This window comes from Candida parapsilosis, contig 005569, assembly GCF_000182765.1.
Source record: "Candida parapsilosis strain CDC317 annotated contig 005569".
Classification (NCBI taxonomy): domain Eukaryota; kingdom Fungi; phylum Ascomycota; class Pichiomycetes; order Serinales; family Debaryomycetaceae; genus Lodderomyces; species Lodderomyces parapsilosis.
The window spans coordinates 2,137,944-2,164,785 of record NW_023503278.1 but is presented as its reverse complement, the minus strand read 5'-3'; the positions used below and the strand labels follow the sequence as shown (position 1 = coordinate 2,164,785).

Genomic DNA, 26,842 nt, shown 5'->3' with positions numbered 1-26,842 from the left:
CTAAGTGCTTACCATGCTTAGTGTCACTCAATGTTCATCATCCATTCTCTCTCTTATACTCTCGAATTGAAAACTATTAGCAATAAACAAAACTATAGACACTTTTTCATAATTAAAAAATAACAAACTTTTTCTCATACTAACTAAAAAATGATTACCCCTAAATGAACCAAAATATGAATAATAATAAAATAACAAATAAAAACTAATAGTGTCATCATATCCATTCAAAAGGAAAGTTTTATGAGCAAACCTCCATTTGACATGTATGATATGAAGACAAATGCAAAATGAAACTTATGATACAACAACAAAAATGAAACACGCACACGATGAAATAAAGAAAAAATGACATTGTAAACAACTTACTCCACTTAGGTCCTCATTCTCTCCATTGCGATGAAAATACTGCCTGGACTCTTGCTTGCACTCATTGTAGCATCAACATCACTCATTGGAGTAGTTGATCTCAGCAAATAGCCACTACTACTATTACTTCCACCATCACCAATTGAAAGAGCGGTGGCACTTCGATTGGCATTGTAAGTAAACATTGGTTTGTCAAACACGTTGGAGTTGGTCGTGGTTGCTGATGAGACAGCAGAGGAAGATGCTGATGGATAGGATGATGATGAGGTGGTTGAATAATTGCTACTCTGTCCTTGTGTTATGTTGGTATTGACACGAAGTGGTTGTTGCAGTTGATACTGTAATTCAAAGTTTTTCAATACCGGTGTTGATTTGTAATGATGGAGTGGCGGTGCTGGTCCTGGTGCTGGTTGTTGTTGATCCGGATGTGCATTTGGAAAAAACAGATGTGGCATTGTTGATGATGTTGCTGTTGAAACATTCGGTGGCGGTGGTGCTTGTTTTGGTGGTTGAGACACGCCACCGAAATTACTGTACTTGCTCTTGGCATCTGGCGGGGTCGACATCATATTGTTGGTTGATTTATTGGCCATCATATTGGCCAGTATTTGCATAAATGGAGTAGGTGGCGTAACCACTGTGCTTGGTGCTCCTCCTAATGAGTTTGTCGAATATGCAGAACCAGTTGGAGATGGAGCTGAAACCAGTTCATATGATGATAACGAAGCAGTCCTCATTGCATTGTAATCTTGATACATACGCAATGGCGGTGCTGCTACTGCGGCGGCTCCATTGTTGATTGGTGTCCAACCATTAACCACAGCACGATACATGTATTGAGGACCACTTGTATTGAACAAATTCAACATATACTCCGAAGTGTTCAAAATCGATTTGATTAAACTCTTTTTAATCATCTTGTATTGGGTTACTTCAATATCAATACGTGACAAGGAATAGCTTGAACGAGAAGCCAAAGTAATTGGAGCTTGGACGATTTGATAGTTGTTAGTATTGAATTCAATTTGAAACACATCATTAATCAAGTCTGATATAACTTGGCCGACTTCAAGCATGTTTACATCAATCAAATCAAATGAGTACAAGGAAATATAACTCAAATACTCCTTGACTTTAAACATTTCCCCGGTACTAATGTCACCTTCGTTTGATCCAGAAGCTTGACAAGTGCAAAATTCATTACTCTTGACAATAAATTCTTCAATCAGTGGATCACATAAGTTCCAGTCTAAAGTGGTCAAGATGTGCAATTCCATTTGCTTAAACATCCCCATATCGTATTTACATTTGGCACCGCACAATTTAACCAATTCATGTAATTTAGGTAATCTAAACCTTTCAGTTGGACCGATGAATTTACCACCACTTCCATAACCTAAATCACCAATGACCCTAAATCCATCAACACATTTGTTCATATTATTCATATTAACGAAATGATTGTTACCACCATTGATTTTACTAGCAATCCATAAACATGTAGTGATTATCAATTGCGACTGATCCAATAATACAATACGCTTGCAACAGTATCTATCAAACAAGCGCACTGCTTTATAAAATACAAATGGTAGAATCTTTAACCTCACTGACATCTTGAGAAGAAACTCAACGAGTTTCACTCTAACTGCTGGGGTAAGATAAGGTTGTTGTTTGTAAAGATTGACATTTGGTTTATTTTGTTCAATTTGTTCAAGCATAGTTTCATATACCTCCATGTCGTATTCAGATACAGCTTGTTCGTGCGTGGACACTTCTGATGAGTACAAGTGGGAGGAATACAATTCTTGTTCGAATTGCTTGGAGGAGTGTGATTGCATACATGATCGAGCATACGGTGGAGCAGGCGGAGTTCTAGGTACTTGATGAAATTGTGGCAAACCGGGGTAATGAGTCCTTTTGTTTTGTGGGAAAAAATCAAAGCTTCTTGGACTTGGTGCTTTAGTAGTAGCGATCATGGGTATAATGTAAGATGAATAATGCAATAAAATGAATGTGTGTAGACTTAACTAATGACTATATGCAAAATATGCAAGGGGAATTTGAAATGAATATGTGAAGCGAGTGTGGGTGTACAACAAATGAATGAATAAAACTTTATGCAAAGTTTTGGTATATAAAACGAGTGTGGATATTGAGAAGAATCAGTTGTATCTAAGGGACCAGTTATTTTCAGGGTCCTTTAACTGCAGGAAGAAAAAGGAAACTCTTTCAATGTGACTGGAATGGGCAACACAACCTCTTTTTGCAATAAGTAGTGGGAGAGTTGTAATGTGTGAAGTTTGGACTTGTAGCTTTGATGAAAAAACCTACTTTTATTCATTCACCCAAAAAGATAGGTGGTGGATTGTACAAAGGCTATATATAACACACACCTTCAAAATCGAACAACAAATTAAAGCATACAAAGACAAACAGAAAACGAACAAAGAACTAAAAAGGGAAAATCTAAAAAAAAAGTCAAATGCGTCTAGACGTTTTTCTCGTTTAAGCTTAAGCACCAATTCTTGTGTCTCTTTGTTTTGATTTTTTGATATTATACTGTGTGGACGCCCAAACTAATCAAGTTTTAGAAATGGGGCATATACATAGAAAAAGAGCTAATTTAGAAGGTTATTGTGTAATTCAAAAAACAATTGGTGTAAATTTAGACGACGAGATAGCAGGTGCTATTGTGCATATGTACCTATTGTAAAAGAATACATTTTGTTTGACTTTTGGTCTTACATTTGAACAAAGGGTGTTGAGTATGTATCAAGGGTTATATTTTTTTAGCCTTAGGTGTTTTGTGTAACTTATTAAAACTTAAATTGGCTTCGTCTAATTTATTTGTCAACCAATTTTTGGACAAGGTACACACTCGTTGAACATGATAACTTACGATCAATACATACATGCATGGATTACCTTCTCCAATGCTTACCAACTCATCCAAAGGAGTTCCCCGATGGTTCGAAAGGAGTTCCTGTACAACAACACAAAGAGAAAGGGGGATGAGTGTTATGTGAACACACCCACTGAAAAGAAAAGAAAAAAATGGCTCCAGCAGGAAAAGAAAAAAGTAACGCAATTTTTTTTCCAAAAGGATAGTTCACCACCCTTGCAATGTTTTCTCGTTTTAGAGTTCTACCAAAAGATGGAAATGTTCAAAGTTTATTCTCCACCAATGATATACGGCTTGAATGAATCCTCTGTGTGTATTGAACTACTCTCATCTGAAGTCATTTGACTCCATTTGCAATTCTTGGCTGGTCATTAGCCCACTATCAGAGGCTAACAATAGAGCATGAATCATATGATGGAAGGACAGCATCTAACCAAAACCATTTTTTTTTGTGTAATTTCCATCCATTGGTGTGGTGGTGATCGGTATAGAAACTTCTACGAGGCTTGTTCTATTGTATTTTTCTGGTTTTTCGTGCTTAAATTTCGTCTAGATGGGAAAGTGGAAGTGCAGAAGTGTGACGCGTGACAGCACCTCTTCCGATAAGTCAGTACATGATGTATTGATTAGTTGTACGATTTTTGGAGAATAAGGTTCAAGGGAGAAAATCAACTGTAGACTTAAGTGAGGATTTCAGTTTAGCGTTGACTCATGGAATGGCTCTTTCCCATATCGTGGTCACAAGCCGATCATCGTAGTCCTCATTGTAATTAATTTCATTGGGAACCAGGTTCTGGAACCGAATTAAGGGTTTAGACAGCTATTGTTGCACCATTTCGATGCATGTAGTACACCACCTACTCTGTACGTAGAGACTAAAAGTGTATCTAGGCGAGGCGACACTTTGCGACAAAGGGTACCTTCTCGCAGGTTACAATTTCTTATTTTTTTTTGTTTGTACTAGTAGTAAGGTGATGCTTGACCCCCCAATACACGTGGCAAAAAGACCCTTTCGACTACATGTGTTAAGACAAGTCTGACGTGGAAGCTTTCTAAATTTGAGCCAGTGGTTCCAGATCATTCTTTCCATTGCGCCCACTCCTATTCTCTAAATCTTTTCCTTCTTTGTTCCCAACAATCTACGTATTGAAGGAATTGCAGGTTTCAGATCTGGTATTTCTTAGATTATTACTGTATGTTTGTTTTATTGTTGAGCCAAATTACTAATTCCACAGATCTCCTCCAGCACCCGAAGCGTAACCAAATTTTATTTTTTCCAGCATTCGTTTATTGGCAAAGGGTGTAATGATCATATTGTGTTTGTGTAAAGTATTAACACCTGAACGGTTACAAAACTCACCTTTATTTGTGATCATTTAAAATAGGGCTCAAAACATTATCTCCGATTTGCTTTGCGCGTATGTGTGTGTTTGTTGGCTTTTACTGTTACGAGGTATCTTCCATACAAAAGAAACAACAACACATCAAGATCTGACAATGGGAAAATAGGAGAGTGATAACGTAGCTAAACCAACCAATTGCGTCAAAGTGCAACTACAGCAGAATTGAAATAGACAAATCTACTATCGGTCACAATATCGAACCAGCGAACACGATGAGCAGCGAAGTTGTCTCAAATGCTGGTCATCAAATCATATCATAACCATTGTTTATGTTTACTTCAAAGTTCTTTTTGGCCAATTTCAAAACACGGGCCTAGTAATCTGGTTGTGCTTGCCTATGTTCATTATTTGCGTTTTCTTACTTTCTTTTATCCAAAAGAAAGTATTGTGGTGCAACTCAGTAAAGTAGATGCGCTGTGATTAAGGGGTAGATGGTTTCAAAGGTGTCCTTTGCTCTCAATTGTGGAACATGTGGTCCACCCAGTGATACTTACTCCTAATCTCTATTGTCAAATGACTCCTCAGTCTGAATTAAGACTTCAACTAAGCTGCACTTTTGCCTTCTCTCTATAGGTCGTGTGTCGTATAAAATGTACACAAAACACAGTACCTTATGTTTTTTCTCCGCCAAAGAGTACAAAGCCAAAAAGGTACACCGTCAAAAAGTTCCAACATTTTGATATGAAACTTACACAAACCTGTTCGTTTACGCTTGAAGTTACTCTACTTTCGCAAGCGCTTTTCTTTTTCCTTTTCGCAAATCTCAACATTAAAAGTGGAGCTACTTACCCTATGCTTCTGATTGCTATAGCTTGTGCACCAGCAACTCGAATGTACCCACTTTCTTTCTTTTTTGCATTTGGAAAATCAAAAGCTAAAGATCTGAGAGAAGCGTAACTACAACGCGACTCAAACTCTAGACGAACAAAAAAATGACTTAGTGAGAGTCTCAAAACCATCTTCATCTCTCACAAGTTGTTTATTTATATATTGTTTAAAGCACAGTAAACATTGACCGAATGACCATTGTGCAATAACAATTATCTCCAAAATTTACCAATTTGAGATAAACTATTTCATGCGGCGTTTTGAACTCAAACGGTTGGTGCACAAACTCGTCAAATTCGTATTGTTGTTTCCCCTTTATTTGATCGTAAGATTGCTGGCTGAATTATATTTTTGTTACATCGTGGCAAAAGAAGCTTATTGTTCTCTTCGAAATTGTGTTTTGGGATCTGTATAATTACGGGTCATCATTGCGAAACCTTTGCAAAGCTTGTTTATCGTTTTCAAACTTTGTGAACGCATTCGCCAAAACCTGGGATTCCTTTGTTCTTCTTCTTGGCGCTGCGAAGTGAAGAAGTTCAATTCTATATATGTCAGTGTTAGATCAGGGAACTACAGGTTATTCATAACCGGCAAACAAGTTGGTTTTTTTACCACTTTGAGCGAGTGAAGCGGGGTTTAAAGTTGAATGGTTGGAAGTCGTGAGGAGTCCATATATTTTCACTACTTTTATTTACCAGGTTTTACACAACAGGTACAAACTACACAAATTTTAGAGATTGTCACAACATAATCGTACGATGATAGCAGCTCATGGCATAAAACGAACTCGAACAACAAATTCACAACTTGTCTCTCTTCTACAAAGTGATAGGAGTCACATAAAAAGTGGAAGTTGTGTTCTCTTTATGTGAATGGTTGTTACATGTAGGATCGAGGTGCAACTTGGATAGAACAGTTGATTTTCTGCGAAAGAAAACTAAAAAGAAAACTCATATCTAAATCATATCATCTGGTAGGTATTGCCAGTTACTTAATGAGAGACATGAAGTGTACGTCATTTTCATGGTTCTTTTTGTTAAACAATCCCTTTCTTGCTGTAAGGATGTGGCCGTTGGAGTGTCTCAAAATTTCAACGTCGCATAATTTACAACACACTTTACGACATAGATCAAAAATGTAAACATGAAACACTACACGCGTTTTTTTACTCTCCAGATCATTCGCAAGCACTCAGCGAACTCACTCCCATCAATGTGGAAACGTTTAGGATTTGGGGATGCTACAATCACCAATGAGCCAACCATAGATTACAATAGAACATCGTCGACATTCCTGAATACTCCACGGAAACCGATGTCGAGCAGCCGAAATCGTGCATCAAGATTACTAGATGATTTATCAACACCACAGCGATATCGAAAGGATCACGACAGTGAAGATGATGATGATGACTACGATGATGATGAATATAATCGCTACCGATTTGACTACACAAGAAATCTCGATTTCAATGCCTATGATTTGGATGACGATTTACGTAGAGACACGGAATTAATCGGTGAATGGACGAGGGAGAATAGCTTGAGAAATAAGTACTCGGATGTGAAGAATGATAAACTTGATGATACCCACTATTCCCTCCCACTTAAATTTCCAGGCAAGTATCAAACAGTGTCAAGAGAAGGCGCTGTTGAGCTGAAGGATAAGAAAATTGATTCGGAGAATAGAATTGATCGTGAAATAAATAAATTAAAAAGAGAGATTCAACAGGAGCAACAATCTAAAGAAGACTTGATGCCTGGAGTGTCACTTGTACCTCAGATTACCGAACTAACCACCACTGTGCAAAATCAAATGAATTACCTTTCTCTGCTAAAGCACTATGCCGAGCTTACAGAGGAAGAGGACTCAAACATAGAAATAAAGTATCAATCCCTCAAGCAAGACTTTCTACAAGAGCTTGTGAAAATGGAAAAGCTTTATACCTGCTATTACAATTTATTGGAGAAGTACGTGGATTTAAAAGGAAAATCTAAAGACTAAATTATATAAGAATATCTTGATTAACGAATTATGCTTCACTTGCTCACACAACAATGGTGGAGCTCATACTGGGTAACAACGAATGCGCATCAATGGTCAAGTTTCCATCATCAGCCACACCCTCGCTTACACACTCATCAATTATTTTATCCCAATTACTCGTCACGGTGAAATATAACTGAGACAAACTAACCACCAATAACGCAATAATCATTCCATACCACAATCCAATCAACTCCAACTTGCAGATGAAAGCAAAATAAAAAGCACAAGGTAGAGCTATGAGATAATACCCAATCAAATTTAAAATACCGCCGATATATTGTCGACCTTGACCTCGCAAGACACCACCAGTTGAGCACGATATGAAATCACTGATTTGGTATGCTGCACCGACAATGAGCACTTTCGAGGCCACTTCTATAACCTCTTGATTCTTTGTGTATAGCTTCGCCAATGAGTGTCGGAATGTAAGAATTATTGCGCAGTTGATGAACCCAAATACAATTGAAGTGTATACTGATGCCTTTGTAGCCAATTTAGCGGCATACCCAGAAGCAGCTCCAATATACCACGCAATTCTCGTTGAACATACAACACTCATACCAAAAGGGATCTGATAAAGTACCACTAAAGTCGTGCTGACAATTGATTGTGCTGCCAAAGTGGTAGTTCCCAACTTGGCCGCTTGGAAAGTGATGATTTCAAATGCTAGCCATTCTGCTTCGACCATAAGAACACCCGGAATTGATAGACTGATCATTCTACTCCAATTGGTGAAATACACTTTATCGATTAGATACTGTTTTGGCCAGCATTGATAACCATCAATGAAAAAGATATAGCTGTATATGAACCCACACATGAGCCAGTTTGTGACAACAACCGCTATTGGTGCACCAATAAAACCAACTCCCAACGTCTTGTTCCAAACTAAAACATAGTTCAAGATTGCATTGACAGGTGCACAGATACCCAATACATATGTTGATGCATGAAAGATTCCTTGGCATTGGAGAAAATGTTTGGCGTTTTCAAACAATACAAATCCAGGAATCCCAATAGATAGTATTTTGAGGTACCTTGAAGCTAAGTCACACAACTCTGGTTGATCCTGGACAATCAACTTCAAAATGGAATTTGAGTTGGTCCAAATTAAAACCGTCGGGATGCAACACAATAATAATAAGTAATTACACCTCACAAAAGCAACACCGACCTGATTAAATTCTTTTCTGCCAAAAGCTTGGGCACATAATGTGTCAAGACATGTGGAAACTCCCTGAGTAATGGCATATCCACTGATATTAGCAGTCATGGAACTAAGACTAACAGCAGCTAATTCAGTAGATCCCAATCTTCCCACCGATAAGACAGAAGCAAAAGTTAGAGAGTATTGGAGTAAAAACGTAATCACAATTGGCACAGCAAATTTTAGCAAAAGCCTTGTTTCTATCACCAATGTCGTCTTCGGTTCGGGACCAATATCATCGGTATGATGTAGCAAAATCTCACTGATAGTTTGGGATAACACAGTTGAATGTGACACTTGTGGACTTAATGACGTTGACTCATCTTGGCTTCCATGCGGATGCAAGACAGCCGGTGATATTGCTTCATGGTGCAACCGAGGCATATCATTTTGAGCTGAGACGATTGATTGTCTCTTTTGTCGAACATAGGAAACGACCTCGTTTTCATCAACTTCTGAGATATGACTTAATCGTCTATCATGGTGTAGCAATGGAGTATTTTCATTGTGCATGTTTTAATAACTTTGAGAAAGAAACGTGGGTCGCGACAAAGATGAGATAGTGATGGAAATTGGTCAACAAGGATGGAGGAAAACGCTGCAAATATGGGGGGTCTCTTGAACCTATCGAAAAAAAATCCAGGATTCTCCTTCGAGGCTAATGGTTGATTGATTCTAAGAAAAAATCAAGCGGACAATTGATGCAACAATAATTTGACCCTTGGTTATTGTTATCTTTGATCAAACGCGCTTTTGATTTTGTGCCATGTCTTCAGTCCAATACAAATCACCAGTTGTAAATAAACCAACTACGTCCAAGCAAAAGTCATCCACAGGGTGGAGATTATCCTACTAGAGAAAAGATCAACACTCTACAATTTAACACAACAATAACTGCTGAATCCTACATAAGTATATATACAGCATGGCTGGCAATTATCTGTTTATACATCGAAGGTAAACTGACATATTTTTGTACTATTACTTTTTATTATTACACGTGATTGAGGCGCACATGACCCGATTTATATATTAGGTGAATCAGAGGATCCAGTAGGATCCGTCTTTATATTTGTTTTTAGGAATAAATCTATTTATTTCACTTAAACCACACAATTCTTGTGATTGTGGTATTATCTAGTATTCAGGAGTTAGTAAGAATTCATCAGAATGTCCCGACATTGCTCCAAAGTTTGTATAAACTGCAAATAAGACACATTAAAGGAAGTAAACAACAATATGCCGATCCTTTGAGGTAGCAGAAGAGCCGTCTCCTTTATCGACGACATCAGAATCAAGGGACCAATCCTTTCGTAGACGACATAGCCATAGGAGGGCTCAAAGTTCCAAGGACATAATCGTAAGCACCCGAGCAGCTCGTTCAACTTTCATCAGATGTAGGAGAATCACCCACGCATTTGATTGGATTGTGTAAAAATTCCTGGCAAAAATCAACTTTTTGATATTGCCTTGAACAATCCCCACAGTTGAAATTCCTCCTTAAGTTAACATTTAGATTAGTAAGTCCCTAGAGTTGTGATCAGCAACTCCCAAGACAGTAGTAAGAAAAGTCTAGGAAAGCCAGATATAACCAGGAATATATTACTTTAATGATTATGAACAGAAAAAATAAATAGTTGTATAAGTGTTCATGTGAAGAAATTCTTTAAATGAGCCAATGATAGAATAAATCACCCTATGACCAGACACCAGGCGGCTGCACAAAGAGTACCTCCGGGTCGGTTCCGGTTATCCTCTGCGCCGAATCTAACTCGATGCATTTACCCACGGACTTGTATCTCCGAGTCAGTTCATAACCTTCATCACATCATTTAACTAAAACTTAGTTTTTCAAGTGTGAAAAAATGTGGCATCATAATCTGCAATTCATGTAGTACGACCATTAAATCTTGTGTGCAGAAATACTAAATATTTTCTTCTTTGTTGTATGTAATCGTATCATAACCTTGAAAAAGGGGGGGGTGATGACGAAAAAGTTTAAACAGGACGGCTTTAAGCTTGATGGACTATAAAGTGTGATGCGGATGGCTTCGATTTTTCATGAGTTGTGGGGTGGATTTTCAATCATCATTAATACATAGTATCTTAACATGTCACTTTCAGCTTCAAGATTCATTCTTAGTAATGGTAACGCAATCCCAGCTGTTGCATTTGGTATTGGTGCCAAACACTTTAAACATGGTCATGGTGAATTAGATAAGCAATTGATTGGTACTTTAGAACTCGCTTTGAAGGGAGGTATAAACCATATCGAAGGTGCTGGATCTTACGGAACAAATGAAGAAATCGGAATAGCTTTGAAAAATCTGTTGGTTAAAAGAAACGAGGTTTTCATCACTGCTGAGTATCTTCCCAGCGAAGAAAAGCATCTTAAGCATCACAATCCATATGAAGAGTTGAAAGCTGATTTAAAGGACTTGGGCACGACATATGTTGACTTGTATCTCCTCCATCAAGAAGTTGCCAAGGGTGGACCCGGTTTGATGAAGCAGTGGAGCCATATGGAAAGGTTGAAAGAGGAAGGTTTGGCCCATAGCATTGGTGTGTCAAATTTTGGTGTTGAAGATTTGAAAATGTTATTAAACTCCAAGACCAAGTGGAAGCCGGTTGTCAATCAAATTGAATTCAATCATTATTTGCATGATGAAACTCCTGGAATTGCTGAGTTTTGCCAAGAGCAAGGGGTTTTAGTTGAAGCTTATGCGGTGGTATGTCACAACAAGTCGCTTCATTACGTCTTGTCGAGCATGGCTGATAAGTATGGCAAGAATAGTGATCAAATCTTATTAAGATGGGTGATTCAAAAGGGATTGTTACCAATTACCACTACTTCAAAGGAGGAACACATGGAAGATATTGTCAATGTTGTCAATTTCGAATTAGAAGATGAGGATGTGGAAGAGATTACAAGGGTCGCAAGAAAGAAGGCTCATTTTAAGTAGTGGTTGCCAAGTACATATATAACGCATTTTTTGACCAGTTTCTGCAAGACAGGTTTTAATACAGAAAACGACAAGTTGCATCTTTGCTCTTTCTATCCTCTAAGTTTGCTAAGTGATCCACCACTTCTTGGAATATGTTATTCACTCTTGCAATGTCGTAGATGTAGTAATGTCTCGTCAATTTCCAGCACAAGAAAAAAAAAATTGAAAAACTTCATCCTTTCCACCAAATATAGTGCAATCGCTATTCTTGACTCATGTCGTCAATACTAAAAACCCTACCATCCAAGAGCCGATTACTTAAAGTGAAAAAGCTCAGTGCTGAAATATTCGATGAATTCTGGAACCCTACAGCAAAAAGAAATCCGGCAAAAATATTGAAAAAGCCATTAATGGGACCAGAAGTTGTCAAGTACTATGGAGATAATAATGCAGTTCCAACGTTTAAAGATTTCAAGAAATGGTTCCCCGAGTTGAAATTGGTTGACCCTAGAGAAGCTCATAGGACATTTATGGTAGAAGATAGAAAGAGGAGGAATAAAGGTGCTCCAAAGAAAAAGAAGGCTTGATATGTTGTAAATTTCCTTGTACATATGCTTCAATATACAACACTACAATCATTGAATTCTAGCTCTTTTTCGCATAGCGAATGTGTCAGTAATCTCGTCAATCAGTTGGTTAGCACTTCTTGGTTTTCGACTCTGTTTTGACTGCTTGGTATCAAGGTACCTCCAAAACTCGCCATTTAAACCTCGCTGAAGAACAACAACGAAATCTTGAAGTAGTGAAGCGGAGTATATATGGAACTCTGTTGATAATAAGGATTTCACTATGCCCTCAGCGTAGAGTATTACTTGGTTTTGAGTAATGATGAACCATCGATTTTGATTAGCAATGACATTAACTACTCTCAGTTGCACCTTTATTTCGGTGACGTAATCCGCCTTGGTGTCCTTAGCGCTGAGCTGGAAAAGGTATAGCAGACGATTGTCTATTTGCACAAAAATGCAGTCGTCGAGTAGCTTAAAACTTGTAATTCCACGCACGATATGCTCGGTACTAATCTCTTTCAAATTCTTGCTCACCCGGATGACAACCTTTAACAACCTCATTGATATTCCTGTAATCTCCAATGTATTCCCCATGACCCTCGACACTATTATAAATTCTTCGCCGCTTGACGAGTACCAACAGCTGTGTATACCACCTTGCATAACCTTTATTACCCCTTTCTCCTTAGTTTCGCTCTCAAAATCTATATCCACCAATGGTTTGACAAAACTGGGTCCACTAGTGCCATTTGACCCATACACCCTCAAGCAATATCCTGACAAAGCCTCATTCCGATCAAATATCTGTAGCCAATTGCCACTGGGGGACCAGTTGATATAAGCCTCCTCCGAGATAAAGTTTTGTAGCCTAGTTGAGTTCATCAAGATACTGAGTGGTCCCGTATTTAGAAATTGATACACTGTCGGGGGAACATTGTACTCAAATGTGTCAGCAAGTATGCACCAAAAACTCCCACTTGACCTCTTGCGATTGATTATATGATCATTGAACGGTTTATGAATTGTAAATAACTTGCTTGTACAGTCCAATGAGTAGAGCTTTGCACTCAAGTTATTTTCGGAAAACAATACTATTTGCAGGCTGTTTGAATAACCCGTTTTCTTTTCAATACCAGTTGGTGGTAACCACTGAAATGAAGAAATACCTTCATGTTGAGGTTGTCGTACCAACACCAGTGATGCCTCATCCTTGTGTATATCGAGAATAAACAATGCTGCCATATTTTTAACCAATACTGCCAACTTTTCACATTCTCTGCCCTCATGGTTGTGCTCCCATTGGAAACTTAGGTCGAGCAAAGTGGGGGTCTGGTTGAAGGAAAATTTACTTTGAATCATATCAATCATTTTGAAAGACCGATGTAGGTTATCATCCAAGACATTAAAAATATTCAACACAATCAGATTTCCCACTGGTTGAATTTGGCCGATGAATCTCTTGCATGGTGATAGCTGAACCTGTGACATAATGAGAAGAAAAGAACGTGCTGAACTACTGATGTGTTTTCAGTGGTAGCGAAAAAGAAAACGCGGTACAAAAATCAAAACCAAAACAAACACACATCTTTTATTGAATACAATCAAAGCAATCATCACTGTTCACTAACACCGGAGACGATTGCCAAACGTTCCGCAATGAAAACCAGTAGACGATTAGGAAATGGAAAGCCGCGAAGAGGTCATGCATCTAAAACTAAGAAATCGAGATCAACTTCACCAGCACCATCAACAGGAGCACCTCGCACCCGAGATCTACTGCAACGTTCAAGGAATATTTTTGCTCGAGATAACAAGCTATCAACATTATTCTCATCCCAAACTGAAAGCACCCCAGATCCAACCACGCGGAGAGCCAACCAGCTTCCATATGCGGAGGAGGACGAAAGTTTCTTTGAGCGAGATAGCTCACCACCCCTTGACATTAGAAGGAAAAAGAGGCTGACCACACCCCCAAGCCAATTTCAGCAAGAATCGGGATACAGTACGAGAGATTCTCCACCCGAAAACTTATCCGATGACTTTTTCAATATCCTGAAGCCCAAAACCGCAAACAAAGTGAGGAAACTGAAGAGCTCATCTTTGCACAAGACGTCGCAAGAGAGATTGAAAGGTCAACTACAGTCTCCATTAAAGGGTCATAATGAGTTTGCAACGCGCGGGGATTCTAATAGGGAGCATAGCCAGAGCACAAGGAGATTGTCATATAACAGTCGAGGGAGAAGAGTTAGTTCAATGGGGAACGGTTTCGAAGGCGAGCCCCACCAAGACGTTCCAGTTTCAGAATATTATAAGCACCTCGATAAATCAATTCCAGAATCAGATAGGATGCGACAGCTTTTGATATGGAATTTGAAAACGGAGCTTGACAAGGAGGAAAATGAATTGAGGAATGACCAGCGCCTGCTATCGGCTGAGAATCAGACTGTTCATAATATTGCAAAAACATTGACTGATGAATTAATTCAACTGTTGAAGGGTTATTCAATATCGACTGATTGGAAGGACAGCAGTCCGCACAAAACTGACTCAGTGCTTTTGCCAAACCCTAAGAATAAGACCAACTTGGAGAATATCAGAAAGTATACCAAAGAGTTGGATGCATTAAAAAGCGAAAAGCATGAATGGGAATCAGCATATCAGCGATTGACTTCTCTTATAGACACAGTAGCAACTGAGCAGGACATAGAGGATTTTGCAAGCAATTTTAAGAATCAAGATATACCAAGGGACCTTTCATTAGACCCTAGTTTTGCCAATGTGGAAAGAAACTTTTTGGACATTCATCAAAATTTGTCAAAAGTGCAATCTGACGTTGATATGCTATATTTCTCGGGTCGCCAAATGGAACGATTAACTGAATCAATCAACAAAAACGGCAAAGAGGACTTACTGAAAGAGATTTCAAAATTGTTGGCAAAATCGTTACCAAAACCGATGCCACAGCCTGACGAAAAACTGACGGAAACAAAAGACCTACTACGGGCTATATGCTTTTATGCAAATACGAAATAAGAGCTTATAGAGTACTCAATTTCGTTTATTACCATCGCAATAAATGCTAAATTTCAATCTACGATTTCTTTGCGAACAAAGGCTCACCAATGTTCTTACCTCTTAACTTGACACCCAACGCTCTTTCTAGTTTACCTAAAACTTGTTGATTTGGAATAGCTCTTCCAGCTTCATAATCGTTAATGACATTTGGTTTTTCATTCACCTTGGTAGCTAAATCCTTTTGTGTGAACTTCTTCTCTTGTCTGGCTCTTTGAATAGCCTTACCAACATTAGTGTCAACTTTCTTCACAGCAACAACATCATCGGTGGCATCTAGTTTGGTTAATCTTTGCCCTTCAGGGTTGCTTTTAGTATTTGCGGATCCGTATTTCTTTTCAGTACCAACAACTAAACCCAGTCTTCTAGCAGCGTTTAATTGTGATTGTGTTTTTGCAACGTGTTCCCTTGGACCACCACCACCAACTCTGGCTTTTGAACCAATAATAGTAACTGAGTCCCAATCGTCTGACATTTTTCAAAAAATTCAATCTAGCTAAATCTGAATAAGTGTAAGTAGTGACTTAATTTGAATGAAAAAAAATGGGTGTTGACTCACTTTCTTTTATATTTGCCATTAGGAAAAGAAAGAAAAAAATTGAAAATGATTGAGTCCTGCATATAGATTCTCGTGTGATCAATACTGTGGTGTGTGCTACCATTTGGAACAACTTGGGTGTATCAACATCTAAGTCGTTTGAGGTGTACATAATCATGAGGGTTCTTTGACGTTGGCTCAAAGTGGAGTCACACTGAGCGCTCTCGTACTTTTAGAGTGGTTTAGGGAAAAATAACGCAGAAGAATAATACATACATAAGCTTTAAGTCGCTTTAGCAATTGAAAACCAATCCCTGAATTGAGAGGAGAAATCAATTGTAGAGAGTGATCAGCCGATTCTCCGCTTTCGTTTGTAGTTATTCCCCCGGGGGTGTGAATCTGTTGGGCTTTTTGGCGTTGGACTTCACTGCTGGAGATAAGCAACTTCCAATCTTCAACAAATCTTTTCCCGAGAGCATCCAACAACAAAAAATTATTTATTCTCCTTTTCCCGTTTTTTTTTCTCCCAAAAGTTGCTAAACATTACAAATATGACATCAATTGAAGTCAAGTCACGTTCTAGATCACTTAAATCATATTCATCAAATGAGTTGACTACGGACTCTTTAGTGGATGAATTGATTGAAGAGCTCAGTGTCGATAATCACATCTCAAGACACAGACTCAGATTGAGCAGGTTGGAAAATGACAAACAAGTTGCGTTAATTGCCGACAAGACATTTGCCCAAAATGGCATTCCCAAAAATGAGACAAATATCCAGCTTTATGTAAAGGATTTAGGACCACAGATTTCGTGGCGTACAGTGTTTGTAGTGGAATACTTTGGACCATTTGTATTCCATGTCTTGTTTTACAATTTTGCTTCGTTGTACAATGTGAAACCGTTTCAGCATACTCAAACCCAGACTTTAGCCTACTGGATGGTTTTGTTGCATTTCGCCAAACGTGAATACGAAACATTATTTGTGCACAAGTTTTCCAACGCCACCATGCCTGCGTTTAACATTTTCAAAAATTCCACTCATTATTGGATCTTGTCGGGATTCAATTTAGCGTACTTTGTTTATGCCCCAGTTGGCAAATACTCTGGATTCTTGAGCACATTGTTTCATGTGAATGATTTGTCATCGTGGGCCAAATACTCGTTAGTTGCATTGTGGGCTTTTGCGGAATTCTCCAATTTCAAAACCCACAAGATTTTGAGTAACTTGAGAAACAAAGACACAAAAAAGTATGTCATTCCATTTGGTTATGGATTCAATTTAGTTTCGTGTCCAAACTACTTTTTTGAGTCTTTGGCTTGGTTATCCTATGCATTGTTGGTGGGCAACTGGTCTGCGTGGATTTTCCTCTTTGTTAGTACTGCTCAAATGTGGCTTTGGGCTGTGAAGAAACACAAGAGATATTTGAAGACATTTGGTGATGAGTACAAGAAGTTAAAGAGAAAGATTTTTGTTCCGTATGTAATCTAGGGTGGGAGATGCATGACAGTATACAATCTGATTAACGTTGTGCAAAAACTCGTCATCCATTTATATTGTACAGACTCTAAATACAACATCCCAAACATAACAACCGTACCTTTAACCACTACTTTTTCAATATCAAACTCCTTCCCAAACTGCCTTTGTTGCTACCTCTATAGCTACCTCTGCGATTCTATGGCTTCTCTGGATTCAAATGAAGTGAGATACTGTTGACACAATGTCTTTCATCAGTTGGAGTGTGGAACCCTTCACCTTTAAAGACATGTCCCAAGTGTCCACCACATTTGGCACAAGTAATTTCGTTTCTTGTCATTCCGTGACTTGTATCTGTGCTCACGTTGAGAGCCCCAGGAATTGCATCATAAAAAGCTGGCCATCCACATCCTGAGTCAAATTTAGTACTGGCTTTGTAAAGTGGATTGTGACAAGCGACACATTCATAAACACCCTTTTCCGATGATGGGGTTTTGTTGTACTTTCCTGATCCTGGTGGTTCAGTTCCCTTTTGTCTCAAAACGTAAAATTGCTCTGGTGAGAGAATTGCTCTCCATTCGTTATCTGATTTTGACATTTTTCTAATTGATTGCGTTTGTGGGTTGCTTAAATTGATTCTTTTGGTGGCAAATGATAAAACTCTTATTAAATGGGTCACTGTGTTTGATGGCGCGATAAATCTGGTTTTTAATACTGGTGCAGCCTGTTGAAGAAACATGAAAAGTTAACAAGAAAAGAGAAAGAAGAGGGCAAATGGAAAAATTTCGATGCCCCCAATGATGACGTTGCTTTGGGTTTAAATATCATCGATCGGATATTTGCGATATGAGAGTAGCCGCTATTACACAAAAAGAAAATAGGTGAAATGTATTAGCAACCAAGTCTTCAATTCTAGAACACATGTGGATGCAAAAAGAATTTTCAATAACCAAGTATCATTCAGGTCTATCAAGTCTAACGAAGAAAATATTTGTACTCTCCTTTTTGGTTCCTACTAACGTCATTGCTTTCGGTTTGCAAATCCCACTTGAGATCAATGTCGTACTCTCTTGGATTAACAGTACTTGGTCGAGCGAAAATTTCACCATAAATGAGATCACCTTGTTTCAAATCTAATACCTGGTCCATATAAAAAACAGTTTGTTTCCAATGAGTATACTGGTGCATTGGTCCTGTTGGCAAAGTGACTCTTTCTTTTCCTGGAAAGATGGCATCCCAGTAAACAATGTATGCATGACACATCTCATCTTCAGTGGCAAGCAATTCAAACTTTCTCTTGAATGAGAGCTCCTCCTTCTTCACTGTGTTGATGTCGAATTCAAAAAACTTGAAGCTGTTTGTCACCAATGCCTGTTTGTTCACAGTATCAACCAATGGTTCTTCCATGGCTGTTTTGATAAATGGCGAGTAGTCAAACCCATATACATCCTCCCAGTAGTGAATTTTTTCTTCTTTATATTGACCATCTTCAATACCAGCAATATACATCTGACATTTATCTGGTAATATTAAACCACCCTTGACAAGATATTTATCTCTGGCGTACAACACAGTATCCAACATGGACTCATAAAGTAAAAAGTAACCCATCCACTCGGATATTATAATGTCAACTGAGTCAACTGGTAATTTAATATCCTCTAATTTACCTTGCAACAATGTAATTCTATCACTGAATCCATTCAATTCAACAATTTCTCTCGCCTTGCCGATGATTGATGACATGTCCACTGAATACACATGCTTGGCACCAGCTTTCACTGCGAACATGGAAAGTATACCAGTACCACAACCAACATCAAGAACTATCTTGTTTTTAAATGCATCTTTATTTCTGTACATGGCATTTCTATAACTCAATGTACGTGATGTATCCTTCAACATCTCTTCATGAATACCAAAATGATCGTAAGATGAAAAGTAATGCTGTTCATATTTATCAAGAGTGGATTTGTCAGTAGCTGAATCAGTCATAGTGGGAACAGTAGTGTGTTTGAGACGTGGTGGTTTGCAGTATCAACAAAATACACTAGTGATTAATCTCCCTAAAAAGTTGATGAAAAAATTATGTCCAGAAACCGCGATGCGTTCACAAAAAAAGAGAAAATCAAAACAAAATTAAGAAATCTGAGACCAAAAAAAAAAGGCAAAAAGAATAAATTTGGACGAGATAAGAATCGAACTCATGACCTTTCCCATGCTAAGGGAACGCGCTACCAACTACGCCACACGCCCATTATCTGTTCAGAAAAATAACAAGTTTATAAACACAGCATATAAATAATCACGTGTAGAAAGAGATATATATAATTCAACATACTCTCAATCACCAATGAAATCCTAAAATACCTTCAATACAGCTTTGGGTCACTTTTTCTATACATAGTGCTACTCCAAATTAGAAACTATTGATTTCAAACTGGTTTAAAGCTTTTTTTTTTCAGTTTTTCAAAGTGTATTTTGCTTTTCAACCGATGATGAGTGTTTCAGCTGTCCATGTAAAAGTATCTAGTAGTCATTTGTGAGCAAAATAATTCCATGAAACTTATTTTGCCTCTTAAATAGTAGTCATTGATTCAAGTTTTGAATCAAAATATTTGTCCCTGTAGAATATGACTTCCTAGTTAGACATTAACACGAGCAAAACATTCATAAACCCTTATTCTACAACCTGGGTACTTTTTCTTAACCATTGGGAGTATTTACAATGATAGTAGTGCGTACTGAAAACTATCCCAACATGTTTATCAATTTTGCAGCAAAATAATTGTAAATTTTGGGAATGTAGGCGAGTAAATTAAGAAAATCTCCACAAACATAGGCAGATGTGTGGCTTGTCCGTGACTGAGTGTATTTACCATTTTCCTGTGCTCTGAGCAATTATTTGTTTGCATTTCGTATTCTCCAGTTACAGCCAGGACTAAAAAATATTTTTGCAGCCCAAACTTACTTCGTATCTATAATACCTCCAATCTCGCGCAACTTGCTGAATTGCGTTCCTATTTGCTTCTAAATACTTGCTAGAGATATCAGATATTACAGGTTGATTAGTAACAACATCAGAGAAGTGTTTCGGATACTTTTCGGAAGGATTTTACACAAAAGCTTCCGAGATTTTATTAAAGCCGAAGCAATCGAGGGATATGCTGCAAATCAACAAGCAATCGACTTAGCAAAGAGAAAAGCAACTACCAGCCATCATTTTTTTTTAACTGTAGCTACTGCTCCATTACCAGTGTGGTCCTTCTCCTCGTTCATGGACGGGAAGGATCTACGTGTTTGTGTTGCTTTTCTAGATCTCTTGACCTGTGATTTTTTTTTTCTAACTTTCTCTCTCGTATAAAAGCAAATATCCTAGAAAACATAATTTTCAAAAGACTTCTTTCCTTATCTTTCCTTCTTGGCATAACCTGTACTCAAAGTGATCTCCACTACTTCAGAAAACTACATACTATGTCTACTAATAGGACAAGAAAGTCACAAGAGAGGGAATCATCAAGCTCTACGAATGCCAAGTCCACAGCAATAAACTACAACAACATAAGTAGCGATGATGAGGATGAAGATGGTGTTCAAGAGATTGATTTGACCCAAGATGATTCCAAGACCGAACATCGCAACTCCATCAGTCACCACCACCATCCTCATCATCATAAGAAACACAACCCAGAAATCAAGTCGAGGAAAAAGATTCGTGAGTCGAGGCGATTTGTTTTCATTTTAGGTATTGTATTTGGACTTGTGGTTACCGTGTTTTTCTCAACAAACAGGGCAAACTTCCCCACTGATCTAGACCAGTTGGTCAATTTAAACTTTGATAATCTAAACTCATTGTTTGAAGATTGGAAAGGTTGGAAAGATGTGTTGCCTTCGGGAATACAATCTTATTTGAAAGATGCCGAAGGTGGTGACGACAGTTTACACGGATCAGCTGAATCATTTAGTGTTGGATTGAGATTGAGGGCAGCAAAGAACTACACCGCAAAGTACAATGTCGTTATGGTCCCAGGTGTCATTTCCACTGGGTTGGAATCATGGGGCACAACAACTCTGGGCGATTGTCCTTCAATTGGATATTTTAGAAAAAGACTATGGGGATCGTTCTTTATGTTGCGCACAATGATTCTTGACAAGACGTGTTGGCTTAAGAATATCATGCTTGATACAGAGACAGGACTAGATCCACCGAATGTGAAAGTACGTGCAGCGCAAGGGTTTGAGGCAGCCGATTTCTTTGTCGCTGGATATTGGATTTGGAACAAGATTTTGCAAAATTTGGCTGTAATTGGGTATAATCCAGATAACATGTTGAGTGCAAGTTATGATTGGCGTTTGACGTATATTGATTTGGAAAAGCGTGATGGATATTTTAGCAAGATGCAAAAACAAATCGAAATGTCCAAAAAACTTAGTGGTGAAAAGTCCATCTTGGTTGGCCACTCAATGGGGTCGCAAGTTATTTATTATTTTTTAAAATGGGTTGAAGCAAAAGGTGAATATTTTGGCAATGGAGGACCAAACTGGGTAAATGAATATATCGAAGCAGTTGTTGATATCAGTGGCTCTTCTTTGGGTACTCCTAAAACCATTCCAGCATTGATTTCAGGGGAAATGAAAGACACGGTTCAATTGAATGCATTAGCTGTGTACGGTTTGGAACAATTTTTCAGCAGGAGGGAAAGGGTTGATATGTTGCGTACGTTTGGAGGGGTTGCTAGTATGTTCCCCAAAGGAGGAGATCTTATATGGGGTAACTTAACAAACGCGCCTGATGATCCTATCAATACACTCGAAACAACAGACGCTGGCAAGGAACTCAATGGGCCAAAAAATGGCAGTTTTGGAACTTTCATTAAGTACACTGGTAAGGATGGTGAACAAAGGGAGGTTACAATGGATGAGAGTTTGGAACAACTACTCGACGAAGCTCCCTCATGGTATTCAAAACGAGTAAGAGAAAATTATAGTCATGGTGTTGCAAGGACCAAAAAGGAGTTGGAAGCTAACAATCAAATTCAAAGCAAATGGGTTAATCCGTTAGAAGCAGCATTACCCAATGCTCCAAACTTGAAATATTATTGCTTCTATGGCGTGGGAAATCCCACCGAACGTGCATACAAGTACGTCCCAGCCGACAAATCAGTCAAGTTGGATTATGTTATTGACAGTGACTCAAGTGATGGAGTTATGTTGGGTGATGGAGATGGAACTGTGTCATTACTAACCCACACAATGTGCCATGAATGGCAGAAGGGAAGCAAGTCGAGATTTAACCCAGGCAATGTCAATGTGACCATCGTTGAGATCAAACATGAACCAGATAGATTTGATTTGAGAGGTGGGGCAAAGACAGCCGAGCATGTGGATATTTTGGGCAGTGCCGAGTTGAATGAGTTGGTTTTGACTGTTGCATCAGGTAATGGTGCTTCCATAAAAGACAGGTATGTGAGTAACTTGAAGCAAATTGCTGAGAAGTTAGATATATAGAGTATACGAGGGTGAAAAACAAGTAGAAACGATTGCGATTTTCGGAATGTAAAAGTTGGGGGATGCATCGTATATAGTTCTCAAAATCCAAATGGGGAAGCCAATGGCACCGCAAAAGTGACTTTCAGCCTCTCTTCCCCCAAGGCACTTCGGGACACATTAGCCCACGATACAAAACACAAACCTGATGAAACACAAATTGGATTACGAGTTGAATTATACGCCTCGTAATGGGAAGCTAAGATGCATAGAGGTGAAGACTTACAAAATCTTTATAAGTCTTGATCACATTGATGTATTTGTTCGTCCTAGTAGGAAACATAATTGCAACAGAACTGTACCTAAGAGCGCTCTTGTTGCGTAGAGTTATTGTTCTCAGTCACTCTTCATTCTACGCCAATTTGTACCATGCGTCTAATTTTAACTAGTCGCACGATATAGGATACTCTCCTTCATGATACGTACTGAACACTTTATAATTTTCAGCTTCATTTGCAACTATTGAGTGAACATAGTTTTGTGGATAACATAAACTCCGAATATTGAGGGTGGCAAGAAGTGGGGTAATTTGCGATTTTTTTTTCTTCGCCATTATTGCCTTTACAGAGGATAATGATTAATAGCGTCATCAATGAAACTCATTTAACCTACGCTACATATACATTTAATGACATTTCCTACACACAGGACGGGTATGAAGGGGGGTAAGTTGGAGGTTTACGTCACAATAATTGTTGTGTCAAGGATTTAATAAAGACAACTGTGACTACAAATTGATTTTAGCATGTCAATGTCGATTCAGTAGTATCAGACTAAACAGTTGTTTGAGAGCATAATCAGTGGTTAGGCACTTATCAATGAGAGATATAATAGAAGGAAAAACAGACCAAACAACACACAAACCGATGGCTTGCATATACTTTTTTACAATTGATTATGATGTTATTTTTTTTCCTTAATTCCTGCATAAGATCGGCATTTTAGCCGTACAAAAATGTTCATGGTTAGATACCAATTTTTAGATGCATACAAGAGGATCTTACTTTGGCGTTTGTGATTGAAAGATATCACAAGCATACACAAATTCATGGAAGGAAAGAGAGGTAGTAGTGAAATAGTGTAACATATAGAAGCAAAACTGTCAACAACACTGTAAATAAGGAGAAAGGGGGGCAATTAAATGGTTAATGTTGCGGCAATTTTCTTTCAGCCAATTTATTGTCATCAAAAAAAAAAAAGAGTCTTGTGTTGTGTGGGGTTGATGCGGTTGTCCAATAGAATTTACTAATAGCAAACCTCTCTCTTTCTCCCCTTGAACTACTTATACAGGATTTATAAAATGTAGGGTTTCTTAAAAAGCTCGATATTGTGTTCATAGTATTTGGTAGCGACCAAGTGCTGTTTGAAAAAAAACTCCCTAAACCAGTAATCAACACAAAAGTACAAAGGTTACACAAACTGAGCTATTTGTCCATCTTGAGTAAAATCATTTTGTTTGAACCTTGTTGGATCAGTTGAAGGTGTGCAATCAAACCACCTTTTTCAGTGAAGCTATGTATGAAAAAAACTTCTTCATATAGGATTCATGGAGCTACACTCAAGCACCCACTGCTGATAAATATCTATGGCACTTGATGGTGCGATTGTTGCATCAAGATCTCCTACACGCCAACGAAAGGTTTCGCAGTTGCAATTTACAATTCAGGACTTTGCTCTTGTTACCCAATTTGTGCCTTAAAATCTAGCCCAATGTAACCACAATACATCTCAAAGACCCCCTTTTTTAGCTTTTTCTTATTGAACTCCGACTACTTGCACTGTATAAATGTGTCACATTCACTAAACTTTTGTAGCATATGCGTCCAGCCCCTTCACCTACCTTCTCCCCCACACCCATTTTGTATCTCGAATTCTCCAACACAACAGAGAAAAACTTATTTCCTACTGTATAGAGCTCTCTCAGCGTAACTAGTTAAAATATCAAATGCACCAGGTGCAAAAAAGTGATACACAAGAGTGAAATCAATTTCAAATCTGCTTTGTTTTAGTAGCATTTGTTTTTTGTAGTAAATTAATCATCATCAATATTCTTTTCATTCCCCTCCATTAAGGATCACAGATCTATCTGAAACTGCCTCCTTTATTTATACAAAACCATATTCCCGCTTGCAAATTATACAAGTTACTTCATTTCAATTTACTCCAACACACCATACGCACCATTTCATGGATGCAACATTGCACAAGTCCCTTTACACTAGCTATTCCCATCACACCTATTTACATTTGCATTTATCATGTACAACAGCATGCCTCTTAAACAGGAGGGTAACAGAAATGATGACGAATTAAAGTATCCACAACAACTTCCACCAACAACCCAACAGTCCCAATATACTCTACAACAACAGCAACAACAACAACAACTGCCACAACAATTGCATCAACCATTACAGCAACCGCTGACATTCCCCTTCCAACATCTACAACAACCATTTCAACGACAATTGCAACCGCAATCGCAACCGCAATCGCAACCGCAATCGCAACCGCCGCCGCAACCGCAACCACAATTTCAACAATCGCTTTATTTCCAACGACATCAACCAATGCTTCCGTCTCTTCTTTCGCAACAACAACCGCAACAATCAGGTATTACACCACAAGACCAGCCCCAATTACTAAATGACGCATCAATAATTCCCATTCTAAAGTCATCGGATGAGATACAAGATAATACATCACTCCCCGAATTGCAATCAGTGCTGATGCGCAAATCCAAAAGTGGTACAGATGGGGCAAACAATGACAAAGTGTGTCCGTTTTGTCGCAAACAATTCACTCACAAAGGATCCTTTTTACGTCATTTGGAAACCCGCAAGGGGGACTCTTGGCATCCCGTTGAAGAGTGCTACATTGTAAGAAACCAACATGCACGGAGAAAGAGTATCGAGGTTTCTACAATTGGATATAATGGCAGCGTCTCCTCATTGGAATCATCACCAATGGGTAAATCAACCTCGCGTAAAAGAAAGCCGTCAAAGAGAAGTTTGGCTCGATCGCAAATGTCGAGTGATTTAGCTAGTGGTCAGAAAGAGAAGAGCAAACTTCGGAGAAAGTTGCGTGATCGAAGAATAAAGGCCAAGATAATTACCAACGAATGGCTTATAAATCAGTTCACCAAGAAGTCAATGCCAGATCCGAGACAAATCAATTCACCAGCCACTTTTTGCCACTTTGTTGCTTTTTACACTCCCATAAAGAATTGGCCCTCACTTGCATCTGAAGTGCCAAACAGTTCTCTATGTGATGAAGTTTTGAGCCAATTGCAGAAGATGGAACAACAAGACTTGACAAATTTATTTATTCAAAGTATGCAAGCTTTCGGACAATTAGATATAACTGACAAGAAAAGACTCTGGCTAGAAGAAGTTCAAAATTGCTTGAACGCGTCTATTAGTAACTTTACATTATTCGATTTAAACAACATCAAAACAATCATGGACAAACGTGAACAGCACATTTTTGAAGGCATATGTGCCGATGACAATTTAACAGAGTTTGTGGATGTAGAAGAAAATCCCACATTGGAAGAGGAGGAAGGAGAAGAACGAGAAGAAGAAGAAGAAGTTGATACACCTTCCATGGGAGCAAGTACACAATCATCTCAACAGTATCAGCATGTGCAGACTCAACCCCAGCAACCACCCTTTAGCTACAACCAGCAACGGCATCATTCGCCTTCTCAGTTGCATCAACCACCACCCGGTTCTATCCCCTTGCAACAACAACAACATCTGGCATTACGTTCAAACAGCTTACCCCACAACACGTTTCTTCCGCATTTACCAAACATCTCCAACAACGACTACAATGACTTTAATTCTTCTCATTTCTTTTAGATTTAATCATTAAATGAGCTTCATCGTGTTACTCGTAGGCACATCTCTTTTTTGCAACACCTTGTA

At 38.5% G+C, this 26,842-nt stretch overlaps 13 protein-coding genes and 1 non-coding gene across 14 annotated transcripts; 7 read left to right on the top strand and 7 right to left on the bottom strand. All coding sequences in view use genetic code 12, as the record gives it.

The window, feature by feature from the left end:
• Window positions 1-374: 374 nt before the first annotated feature.
• On the bottom strand, window positions 375-2,348 carry HGC1 (cyclin; the record flags this gene model as incomplete). The annotated part of the gene is made up of 1 exon (XM_036807309.1): window positions 375-2,348. The coding sequence occupies one exon, from the start codon at window positions 2,346-2,348 to the stop codon at window positions 375-377; it is 1,974 nt and encodes a 657-aa protein (XP_036664159.1).
• A 4,369-nt stretch (window positions 2,349-6,717) lies between these two features.
• On the top strand, window positions 6,718-7,509 carry CPAR2_110170 (uncharacterized protein; the record flags this gene model as incomplete). Its single annotated transcript, XM_036807308.1, has 1 exon — window positions 6,718-7,509. The coding sequence occupies one exon, from the start codon at window positions 6,718-6,720 to the stop codon at window positions 7,507-7,509; it is 792 nt and encodes a 263-aa protein (XP_036664158.1).
• A 43-nt stretch (window positions 7,510-7,552) lies between these two features.
• CPAR2_110160 (uncharacterized protein) lies at window positions 7,553-9,274 on the bottom strand (the record flags this gene model as incomplete). The annotated part of the gene is made up of 1 exon (XM_036807307.1): window positions 7,553-9,274. One exon carries the CDS (start codon window positions 9,272-9,274, stop codon window positions 7,553-7,555), a length of 1,722 nt encoding a protein of 573 aa, XP_036664157.1.
• Window positions 9,275-10,872: 1,598 nt separating this feature from the next.
• Window positions 10,873-11,724, top strand: CPAR2_110150 (uncharacterized protein; the record flags this gene model as incomplete). The annotated part of the gene is made up of 1 exon (XM_036807306.1): window positions 10,873-11,724. One exon carries the CDS (start codon window positions 10,873-10,875, stop codon window positions 11,722-11,724), a length of 852 nt encoding a protein of 283 aa, XP_036664156.1.
• A 257-nt stretch (window positions 11,725-11,981) lies between these two features.
• CPAR2_110140 (mitochondrial 37S ribosomal protein mS33) lies at window positions 11,982-12,293 on the top strand (the record flags this gene model as incomplete). The annotated part of the gene is made up of 1 exon (XM_036807305.1): window positions 11,982-12,293. The coding sequence occupies one exon, from the start codon at window positions 11,982-11,984 to the stop codon at window positions 12,291-12,293; it is 312 nt and encodes a 103-aa protein (XP_036664155.1).
• A 48-nt stretch (window positions 12,294-12,341) lies between these two features.
• On the bottom strand, window positions 12,342-13,643 carry CPAR2_110130 (uncharacterized protein; the record flags this gene model as incomplete). The annotated part of the gene is made up of 1 exon (XM_036807304.1): window positions 12,342-13,643. One exon carries the CDS (start codon window positions 13,641-13,643, stop codon window positions 12,342-12,344), a length of 1,302 nt encoding a protein of 433 aa, XP_036664154.1.
• A 288-nt stretch (window positions 13,644-13,931) lies between these two features.
• Window positions 13,932-15,308, top strand: CPAR2_110120 (uncharacterized protein; the record flags this gene model as incomplete). The annotated part of the gene is made up of 1 exon (XM_036807303.1): window positions 13,932-15,308. The coding sequence occupies one exon, from the start codon at window positions 13,932-13,934 to the stop codon at window positions 15,306-15,308; it is 1,377 nt and encodes a 458-aa protein (XP_036664153.1).
• Window positions 15,309-15,366: 58 nt separating this feature from the next.
• Window positions 15,367-15,822, bottom strand: MBF1 (Mbf1p; the record flags this gene model as incomplete). The annotated part of the gene is made up of 1 exon (XM_036807302.1): window positions 15,367-15,822. One exon carries the CDS (start codon window positions 15,820-15,822, stop codon window positions 15,367-15,369), a length of 456 nt encoding a protein of 151 aa, XP_036664152.1.
• A 614-nt stretch (window positions 15,823-16,436) lies between these two features.
• On the top strand, window positions 16,437-17,378 carry CPAR2_110100 (trans-2-enoyl-CoA reductase (NADPH); the record flags this gene model as incomplete). Its single annotated transcript, XM_036807300.1, has 1 exon — window positions 16,437-17,378. One exon carries the CDS (start codon window positions 16,437-16,439, stop codon window positions 17,376-17,378), a length of 942 nt encoding a protein of 313 aa, XP_036664151.1.
• Window positions 17,379-17,565: 187 nt separating this feature from the next.
• CPAR2_110090 (peptide-methionine (R)-S-oxide reductase) lies at window positions 17,566-17,964 on the bottom strand (the record flags this gene model as incomplete). The annotated part of the gene is made up of 1 exon (XM_036807299.1): window positions 17,566-17,964. One exon carries the CDS (start codon window positions 17,962-17,964, stop codon window positions 17,566-17,568), a length of 399 nt encoding a protein of 132 aa, XP_036664150.1.
• A 377-nt stretch (window positions 17,965-18,341) lies between these two features.
• On the bottom strand, window positions 18,342-19,361 carry HMT1 (protein-arginine omega-N methyltransferase; the record flags this gene model as incomplete). The annotated part of the gene is made up of 1 exon (XM_036807298.1): window positions 18,342-19,361. The coding sequence occupies one exon, from the start codon at window positions 19,359-19,361 to the stop codon at window positions 18,342-18,344; it is 1,020 nt and encodes a 339-aa protein (XP_036664149.1).
• Window positions 19,362-19,549: 188 nt separating this feature from the next.
• On the bottom strand, window positions 19,550-19,622 carry CPAR2_t_cp_Ala(AGC)_39. Its single transcript has one exon. It is a non-coding gene; the product is annotated as a tRNA-Ala (tRNA).
• A 1,218-nt stretch (window positions 19,623-20,840) lies between these two features.
• LRO1 (phospholipid:diacylglycerol acyltransferase) lies at window positions 20,841-22,874 on the top strand (the record flags this gene model as incomplete). Its single annotated transcript, XM_036807297.1, has 1 exon — window positions 20,841-22,874. The coding sequence occupies one exon, from the start codon at window positions 20,841-20,843 to the stop codon at window positions 22,872-22,874; it is 2,034 nt and encodes a 677-aa protein (XP_036664148.1).
• A 2,309-nt stretch (window positions 22,875-25,183) lies between these two features.
• On the top strand, window positions 25,184-26,776 carry CPAR2_110060 (uncharacterized protein; the record flags this gene model as incomplete). Its single annotated transcript, XM_036807296.1, has 1 exon — window positions 25,184-26,776. The coding sequence occupies one exon, from the start codon at window positions 25,184-25,186 to the stop codon at window positions 26,774-26,776; it is 1,593 nt and encodes a 530-aa protein (XP_036664147.1).
• Window positions 26,777-26,842: the final 66 nt, after the last annotated feature.